General features: G+C 37.4%; 1 protein-coding gene across 1 annotated transcript; it reads right to left on the reverse strand.

The window, feature by feature from the left end:
- Positions 1–546: 546 nt before the first annotated feature.
- zgc:162592 (uncharacterized protein LOC561993 homolog) lies at positions 547–6385 on the reverse strand. Its single transcript, XM_056265823.1, has 2 exons — positions 5387–6385; positions 547–1852 (listed from the first exon to the last, which is right to left on the reverse strand). Exons 1-2 carry the CDS (start codon positions 6183–6185, stop codon positions 1524–1526), a joined length of 1128 nt encoding a protein of 375 aa, XP_056121798.1. The 5' UTR covers positions 6186–6385; the 3' UTR covers positions 547–1523.
- Between the last annotated feature and the right edge of the window lie 4023 nt (positions 6386–10408).

Raw genomic sequence — 10408 nt, forward strand, 5'->3', positions numbered from 1 at the left:
GAAATATTTAACACAAATATAATTGTATAATGCAACCATTCGGATACTAAGCAGCTTTTCAGAGAAATTTGCCATAAAAGCTTCAGTGAGCAATCTAAAAGCAACAGTGGTGAGAAACTAGATAGAGTAAAATACTTTTTCATATGCCCCTGAGCTGTACAGTAAACAACCCACAAAAATGCAGCATATAATTTGAGATGCAGGAACATTTGCGGCAAACTTTGGCACATCCCTTACATATCATGCTCCCGAGGTTTGTCAAAATTAACCACTATAAATGTAATGTTCATGAATCATCTATGAGCAGAGCAGAACCTCACTCCTCACATCAAGTTACATGTCTGAGTGCTCATGTGTGGGGTTTTTTCTCTCAGTAGACGGGTATATTTCCTCAACTACTTGCTCAACAACACCTTAATGTTCCACAAAGCACAAGCATTACACTACCAGCCAATTAAAAAGATTATTTATGCTTTTTTTTTTAGCAACACCTGATTTTAAGTCAATCATAAAACCAAACCAAACAGTGATGCTTTAGATAGTAAATATAGGCTTTGACGCTTTATTTTACAACAATTAAGTCTTAACATTTCACAAACACTTTTATAAACCATATAAAAAATTATTTACACATCAAAAACCTTTAAACTTTTTGTAATCAATCATTCTTTCAGGGTTTATCACTCCCAGGTCATTAACAGCTCTTTATATGCACCCTCCACCACAGGATGTATTTTTTCCCCCCAATTTAAATTCATCATTCTGCAACAAGTGCTTATGCTAAAACAAACTTAAAATCCAGATTTACAGTTATTCTAGTACAACGCAATCAAAAAGATGCATAAAGCTTCACCCTTGAAGCACGACCACTTTATTCAGCATTCACTCCGGCTCCATGGTTTATTTACAGTTCGGTAATGCTGGCCGTACGATGTTCCCCATGTCTGACCCTGACCAAAAAACCAACTTAATTGAACATAAAAATTAATGTTTGCTTCAAAGATGCAATGGAAATGTCATGAAACAGAAAAGGTTAAAGCCAAAAGGCATATTTGATCTGACCTTTACATTACGTACCTGGCTAATTACTTCCCCTTCTGCATAAACTGCATAACTGAGATTTAAAGGTTAAACTTCCACAGCTGCTTTATATTGCGCTTACGAATAGATAAGGAATTGTGTGCAAATGTTTCAAAGGCTCTTGCATGTTTAACCTGAAATGGCAAACAAAGACGCAAAACCATTTCAGTTAAGAAACAAGACTTCAATGAGACTAAGAAACCTGGTCTGAGTGAACACGAGAAGGTGCCATCAAGAAGTTAAAAGGCACAAATAGCATTAAACTAAAAGAGCATGAAGCTTTGGAAATATGAGTGTTTTCGAATGCTAACTTGTGATTAAAAAGACACGTATTGGAGAAAACTCTGTCCGATCTGGTTAATAACATATCAGTTGCACTCATGACGTCTTCAACTTGACCAGAGCTTTTAAAACTTCATCAGATCACAAGAATAAAAGGATTCTCAAGCCGGCTCTGGTTCACGCATGTTGGTCTGATGTGGCATGAGCATTAGGAGAGCGAAAGTGGACGACACGCTAGAAAACCGCTCATGGAGAGAGTTGTTACCGTTCCATTCAGGAATCACAGAGGATTCTACAGAGTTGAAGCAACTGGAATTACTGTCAGAACCTGGACAAAGTCCAAGACATAGTCTCTGAAGAACCAGATGGAATTTCCTTCTAAAGCTATGGTTGATCCAGAAGTAGAAGATACAATTGAGGAAGCCATTGGAGGTTGGTAACCACACAGCAATGAACTCAATCCATTCTGGGACACCACTGCCTGAAATCGCTGTGAACAAGGGAAAATGCTTTAGGACTTATTTTTACGTTAATATGTTAGCATCATGTGATGCGCTTTGGTCGATCGGGTCACAAGTGGACGACGCTAAATACAGGTGCAAACGGAGTCTAAAACGCTTTGAACTTGTCCATTTTCGACCACTTTGGGTAGTCAAAAACGCATTTGACTGAATTGCTTTCGTAGTGTAAACGCTCATGTGGTCGAATAGCCACAAAAGACCGTCTACTCTCTGACTACTGAATGCGTAAACATTATGGGAAGCGCTCTAGCCAAACGGGATTTAAAATTTGGGTGGAGACCCAAGTTTGGTTTGAAGACGAAAAACGTACCAAGCACAATGTTCTCTCACCATTCCTGATTTTTGAACACACACTCAGTGTTCGGCTGGTCTTGCGGCTGTCAGAGCAGAAAGGTGTGTTTTTCCGTTTTCTCCGGTTGGGTTCATATGTAAATTACGTGAGCTTATTTCGTCCATTAGAACAAAAGATCTCAAAAAGTAATTTGCTCATACAGTCATACATTTACCTGCCCATAGATCCTCCCCTTGAAGAAATCAGGACAGAAGTGGTTGAAAGTGGACAAAAGAGTCGGATTAAAACACTAGGTGAAAACGGGAATGTGTCTCCCAAATCTACTTGTGATCTGATCGACCAAAACGCATCTTAACACCAGGTGTAAACAGGACCTATGACATTTACAAAGCAGTATCTAATCTAGAAAGTCAATGTAAGAAATGTCTGACTTCAAGGTTAGATTAAAAAGGACAATTTATTAATTTGTCAGTTGCTCAATTTATTGTCATTCCAAACCTACAGGGCTTACATTAGAAAGCAAACTGATATGTTGGCCGACAGAAACAAATCAGAAATGCACTCGATTTAAGCTCCTTTTTTATCATCACTGTAACATATTTTGCTTTTTGGATTAGATAAGTGTTCCAAAATAGAAGCAAATGAGAGAATACTTAAAATATACATGTGTGTAATTCCAATGCTCTGTCTTTTGTGTTGATATTTAAAGATGGCCATCTGTAAGCATGACTGTTTGGATTTATATGAAATGGTAACACCTTACAAGAAGAGTCCATTTGTAATATTAACTAAGGTTAATAAAATTAAATAATTTCAGCATTTACTAATAGATTTTTACATTTTAAAATTCTCTCTCTTGACATTAATGCACTATGAACTAACAAATAATGATCAAGGCATAATTCATATTTTTTTTTCTTTAAAAAGTACAGTACATTTTCATGGTTCAGTACTGTTTTTCAACTTTTGTAATACAGTTCAGCGCTATTTTATGTGTTATGTTTGTTTTCATTCAGTATCCATTTTAAAAACTATCAGTTGATTAATCTGTCATCGGCCAACCTACTTATAGTTATCGGTCGACCTCTATGCAAAAGTTTTTGCGAAGAAACGCAAAGTTTCTCGGGGGAACGCAAAACATTTGCGAGAGAACGCAAAAGCATTGACTTGTTTTTTTTCCTCCCATATCTTTTTTTCCCCCCACCACCATGTCCCCTTAGGACATGTACTACCTGTTTTCTAAACGCAAGTAGAAAATATATATATATTCCATTTGGAAATTTTACTCCATTTCACTCATTGCTTTTGACTACTTTAACTATTTACCAAGTAAAACTGGCACACTGCCTACAATACATTTGGCTCAATCCAATATATTTGTATTTCTTTCACCCCTGAAGTTATTTAGCAGAAAGCTCAAGCTGCTCTATTCCACACAACCAAAGTAGACGGTAACCAAGGGCTGTCAAACAAGTGCCATAAAAGTGGGCAATTTAAACGCTATGTAGGAGGGACTTCAGTCTCCTTGTCTTGTCTTTCATCTCAGTCCTCCTGTCTCTGTGATTATCTCTTCATGTCTGCTGAAAACAGCAGCTGCAGTAAGCTAAGGTCATTGCATGCAGAGTCCTTCCCTTATCAGTTTTTTAACATTTATTTCCCCCTCTCAAGTCAGTGATGCACCAGCCATAGGCACCATAGCCACAAATAAATTTAAAAAGCATGGTAACTGTATCAGCAAGGTTCAATTTGTTTGTTACCATGACCTAACAATGAAAAATACTTCTAAACCTTTCATTAAATCATCTTAATTTGAACATTTACTTATACATTAAAAATCATTAAAAATGCATTATTAAAATATAACCATCTGTTAAAGGGTTAGTTCACCCAAAAATTCAAATTATCCCATAATTTACTGACCCTCAAGCCATCCTATGGCTGAAACAAGAAAGTCATATCCGCCTAAACACAATTTGCATTATATTAAAATATATCCTGGCTCTTTCAAGCTTTATAATGGGAGTGAATGGTACTGTACCTTAGATTTTGAAGCCCAAAAAAGCACATCCATCCATCATAAAATTAATCCATAAGGCTCCAGGGGGTTAATAAAGGCATTCTGAAGCGAAGCGATATGTTTTTGTAAGAAAAATAACTATATTTCTAACTTTACCAACTATAAATCCCTGGGTTCAGATAATGGCCGTACTTGAGTCAAGTTCTGGCAGAAGTTACCTCTTGGCCTATAAGAAGAAAGTCATATTCTGACTTGAAGATGGGTAAATTATGGGATCATTTTTGGGTGAACTAACCCTTTAATTTTATTTAATTGCCCTGAGTTGCCATGAACTAAAATGAAAAAGTTGTATTTTTAAGTAATGAACAAAACAAAGATTAATACTGTAACATATATTGCTCATTGTTAGTATAGTGGGACGTTATTGTAAAGAGTACCAAAGCAACGAAATACACTAAACAAAATACACCACCTCATTCAAATAAAGCCAATCCTTATGTGAATGCATGAATGAAAGTTCCTCAACACTGTGGCTTAAGATAAAACGGATAAGAGTAAAAAAACAAAAAAAAAAACTTTACCGGTTTGGATGAAAGGCACTTAAAATTAAAGTAATGTTTCATGTTGTTTCAAACCTGTAGGAGTTTCATCAATTTATTTTATTAGGATAAACCCCTTGAGATGCATCATCTCGTTTTCGAGGGGGTCCTAATGTTTCTTTCTTGAAAGTTTCTTTCTTATGTTGAACACAAAGGAAGATATTTTGATTAATGTTGGTAACCAGACAGTTGACGGTAGCCATTGACTTCCATAGTAGGAAAAAAAAAATGCCATGGAAGTCAACGGGTGCCTTAACGGTCTGTCTGGTTACCAACATTCTTCAAAATATCTTCTTTTGTGTTCAACAGAAGAAAGAAACTCATACAGGTTTGGAACAACTTGACGGTGAGTAAAAGATGACAATATTATCATGTTTGGGTGAACTATCCATTTAAGTGCCTGTGAGGGTAGGCCTATTTAAGACAAAAAGACATTGAATTGACCTACTTTTAAGTGTTTGTAACATTTGATCAAAGTTTACTTCCATTCTATGCATAAAAAAATAAAAGAGCAGCTTGGATATTCCGCTAAACATCTGCTTTTGTGTTTGGAACAACAGGAGAATGAACAAATGATAATCAATCAAGATCTCACCATTGTAAAGCATGATGACCATGCAGGGCGTCCAGCAGGTGTAGTAAACGGTCATGACTGGCACTAGAACGCGTAAGGCGACTTTAGGCCTGTATCCTCCACCCCAGCTGTGTCTTCTCAACTTTAACCTCTGTCTCTTGGCTGCTATCCACAGTCTGAGGTTACAGAAGGTCATGATGGCCGAGCACGGGAAGAAGATGAAGCACGTCAGCGTGAGGGAGTAAGTGACGTTGCTGGAGTACATGGGGTTGCAGACGAGAGACGCTCTGGAGAAGTGCACTTCAATGATGCCCGCTGGGAACGAGATGGGAACGAGGAGGAGAGGAGGGAAAATCCACGCGAACGAGATTAAAAGCAGAGCTCTTCTCCTGGTCAACACGGTGGAGTATTTCAGAGGGTAAAACACCGCGATGTATCTTTCCAGACTGATGGTTGCGAGCGTGTACATGCAGGTGGAATAAATAGTTGCGTTGAAAAATGCCACGACGTGACAGAAGGGGTCCGGGCCCTTGTTATATTCCTTCATGAAACTCACGCACAGATTTAGCGGCATGATAAGCAGTCCAAACGCCGAGTCCGCTCCCGTTAACGATAAAAGAAAGTAGCGAGAGTTTCTCGACCACCCCGAAACAGCTGAAGCTATGACCATCACTACAGCAATGTTTCCCAAAGTTATCATCACTCCCAAAACTGATATAATTCCAATTTTAATGGGGCGGTGAGCCTCCAGTGTCCTCTGTAGATCCGTGACATTCAAGTCCACATGTGATGCGATGGAGACGTTTATGTCGGACATCATGGCGCATTAATCAATGACCCATGGTGATTTGAAAAATCCTTATTTTTCAAACGTTACAAACAGGTTTAACAAAGATCAAATGTAAGCACACAAAATCTACATAGCAGACGCTGCCTCCAGGAAAGATGAACACCTGTAGCAAATCAAGATCAGTCACGTGATGCCACCCTGTTGTTAATTATCATCACATTACAGGTGACCCGTTTGGAAACGGAGCAACTCAGTCGTGTTTTTAAAGTCTCCGTGAAATCAAAATGGAAGTTTTTTTGGCTTATAGTATAGGCTATGAATCTTACTTTTATCTGCTTGTGTGCTCCAAAACAATGACAAAATTCGCATTTAGAAGATATACACATTCAAAACTTACTTGGATATCAATATGGATCAATGATTTTGATGACATCACCCTGCACTTCAGCTTCTTGTCAGATTTTCTGTCCAATCAAATGCTCTCTATAATCTACAGCATCCCGCCCCCAAATAGAGACTGATAATCAAAGTTGACAGTTCTTTTTTGTTTATGGAATATTGCAGTATTAATTAAAAATATTTTATCAATGTACATCATTAAAAAAAAAGGAAAAAAGATGTGCCCTCCTAATCTTTAATCAAAATAACTTCCCCTCCCTCTTGCAGCTCATCTCTTCTCTTCTCTGATGAGGTGTTTACTGACACGAGGGCGGGATCAACCTGTCACTCACATGAGATCGACCAATAGCAAACCACAACCATCCAATCAATTCCACATGGACAAAATCAAATCCCGTCCTACATTTTGTTCTTGTTCGAGTGCTGTTTCACACGGATTTATGTCACAATAGGAAAGAAAAGACCTATCGCATCTTCCATTTGATGCTGACATTAATAAGGTAGTAAACAAAAGCTTAAGGCTGAAATTAGATACAAAAGTCCCTAAGTGAATTGTGCTGAATTAATTGCAGAGGTTTTTAATACGTTAGAGGTTTAGAACAAATCAGGCGTGAACCACAGTGAATGGCATGATATGCAGATGAATGTCAAAGAACACTATGACATGGACGAATGCATAGATAATGTGCAGTTTTCGGCTGTTTTTACACTGATGAGCTGAATTACTAACTTGACAGTAAAGCATTCTGCTGGATGTTTCCCTGCCTATTATGACAGTTTTCCTTGCAAGATAATTATTAAAGAAGTGCTATAAGTGCTAAAGTTAAGTTGTGCCTCAACTAGATGTTCTTCTGTAAAAATCACTGTCACTATCAAAAATACAATTATCCAAAACATCGACAACTTGCTGTTGAAGCTGTATATGAAAGCACAACATCATAGTCCAACTCCTCATTGACTTGATGTGTTCATTAAAGGATTAGTTCACTTTTAAAAAAACTTTTGCTGATAATTTACTCACCCCCATGTCATCCAAGATGTCCATGTCTTTCTTTCTTCAGGCGAAAAGAAATTAAGGTTTTTGATGAAAACATTCCAGGATTTTTCTCCATATAATGCACTTTACTGGGCAGCAAACGGTTCAAGGTCCAAAAGACAGTTTCAGTGCAAACTGCAAACTGTTCAAATGGTTTTAAACGACACCAGACGATGAATAAGGGTCTTATCAAGCGAAACGATCGCTCATTTAAAAAAAAAAAAAACAAAGTTTAAGTTTTATAAGCTCACATGCTCGCCTTTCTCTGTTCTGTGTGACTCTCCTGTTCGAACTCGTTCATCAAAATGAACAAATCTTTTTACGAGTCAATTCGTTCATTTCGGTCGTTAAATGAATCAAATGACTCGAAAAAAGATTTGTTCATTTTGACGAACGAGTTCGAACAGGAGAGTCACGAACGTGCATTACAGAACAGAGCAAGGCGGGCATTTGAGCTTATAAAACTTAAACTTTGTTATTTATTTTTTAAATGACCGATCGTTTCGCTTGATAAGACCATTATTCATCGTCTGGAATCGTTTAAAGCCCTTTGAACAGTTTGCAGTTTGCACTGAAACTGTCTTTTGGACCTTGGACCGTTTGGTACCCAGTAAAGTGCATTATATGGAGAAAAATCCTGGAATGTTTTCATCAAAAACCTTAATTTCTTTTCGACTGAAGAAAGAAAGACATGGACAACTTGGATGACATGGGGGTGAGTAAATTATCAGCAAAAGTTTTTTTTAAAGTGAACTACTCCTTTAAGAGCCGAAACATTAAAATGCATCTTTTGTTCGGTAGCTCTGGGGTTCAGATTATCAGAAAGCCTTGCATGAAGATCACAAATCATTCAATTTGTCTGCACTGTAAAAAATTATTGTGATTTTAACGGTGAAAGACTGAGGGTGAGACTGTAAAAATGCTACAGTGAAAAACTGTTAATTGGTTAACAGAAAGTTTCCTTACTATATACGGTAAATAACTGTGATATGTATAATGGTACATTTTACTGTAAAATACTGTTTTTGGAAGCGAAAAAGAACAAGTCATTGTAAGTCATTGTATAAATTGACATTCCCACAATTCCCTGCGTGACACTTCACATTTGGTGTATTTTTTTTAAATAACTGTTTTTTCATAATTTTCTTTTAATCAGTTATGTACATTGGGGTTTTATGTTACATTTAATGTTGTTAAATTAATGTTTATTGCATTTTTAAAATTTCAACATGTTACCATGATGGTGTTTAATGTTTGTGTGAATGACACTGTGCAGCTTCTACAATACATATTAGTATTAACTTTCTTGTGGAAGAGCTGCTTGTGAAGAGCTTTGATGATTGATCATGTGACTCATCACTGTTGTGATTATTGGCTGTCAGTTATTACAATAGTACAAAACAGATATTAATACTTCAAAAGGTCAGTAAATTAACATTATATCAGATAATGAAATACGGTTTATTGCTGTAAAATTAAATACGGTTAAAAGTCTGTAAAACCTAAAATGTTGCTACCGTATTTTTTACAGGAAATTTCTGGTAACCACAGCTGACAGCTGATTTTTTTTTACAGTGTGTGTAATTATTATTACACATAACCCAAACATGGGTGAGAGGGACTTGTGAATGTTTCAATCATCTTTTGATTCAGAAAAGAGGCTCTTGATTAATCTCCCTGTAGTGTCAAAAGAATAGTTCAGAATCTCTGTTATTCTCTTTAATAACATCAGAAAACCTCCCTGCTGTAACTTCCAGCATGACTTCAGTAGTTAGTTCCACCAAATGACAACTGGCATGAGTGAGCATGAAGCTTTGATTGATAGAAAATTGAGAGATTGTGAAGGGAAAGTGGAGTTTGATTCGAGATTAAATTCGTCGCCGTGTAAGTCATGTACGTCACCTCGGATATTTGCTCATCTGACATTCTCTTGTTGATTCACGGTAAAATGAAGTTTTCATGAAAGTTCAGCGCTTTATTGCAGTGTGATGGTTTGATGTCTCACTTTAACTCTTGACACGTGCAGGCTTTGGCCTACTTGCAGATTAGGCCAGTTTATGACGAGGATTCTTAATGGCTAATCTTTTCATAAATTAATCGCTTAAACCATTAGTCACACTGAGTTATAAATATACCCATTTGATGTAAAATAACATAGTTCTAATCAAAGCTGGGCAAAAACCCTACTGAAACCATGCCAGTACTTTGAACTATTTGTTTAGTCAGTTTCCCAGTAGCTGGACGCTTGGCATTCTTTGTTTATTGCCTTTTTTCCTAGTAATCATCATAAATTAGGCATCATTTGGAAGCTTTACACTCACAATTCATCTTGTGACATCTTTTGTTTTTAAAATTGGAGATTGCATTACCATGGAAACAGTACTTAATAATTTTACCTGCTCAATTTTTGTGGTATTTGTTAGATATGGCTTTTATGGCGCTTTTCCATTACCAGTACCAGCTCGACTCGACTCGACTCGCCTTGGCTCGCCTCGACTCGGCTCGCTTTTCGCTCCGTTTTCCATTGCAGAAAGTACCGCCACAAATAGTACCCGGTCGTCATAGCGACGCATTTCGTTCCTCGTTGCCCCATCAAGCTCTCGCTGGATCCTCTCTTCGGCAACCAAACAAAGGAATGTCTGCACCTCCTCGTTTGACCACGGCGTATTCTTCCGAGTTGCCATAATAATAGTAGTAAGTTTAGTAACTATCTCTGGCCAAACTATTTAAAAATGGCGGGGTTATTCTGGATACTCCATCTGGCGCGTGCAATGATGACGCAGATTCTCTGTGACCAATCAGCAGTCGGCATTGTTTT

The sequence above is a fragment of the Rhinichthys klamathensis genome, unplaced genomic scaffold (assembly GCF_029890125.1).
Source record: "Rhinichthys klamathensis goyatoka isolate OS25496 unplaced genomic scaffold, OSU_Roscu_1.1 h1tg000240l_1, whole genome shotgun sequence".
Classification (NCBI taxonomy): Eukaryota; Metazoa; Chordata; class Actinopteri; order Cypriniformes; family Leuciscidae; genus Rhinichthys; species Rhinichthys klamathensis.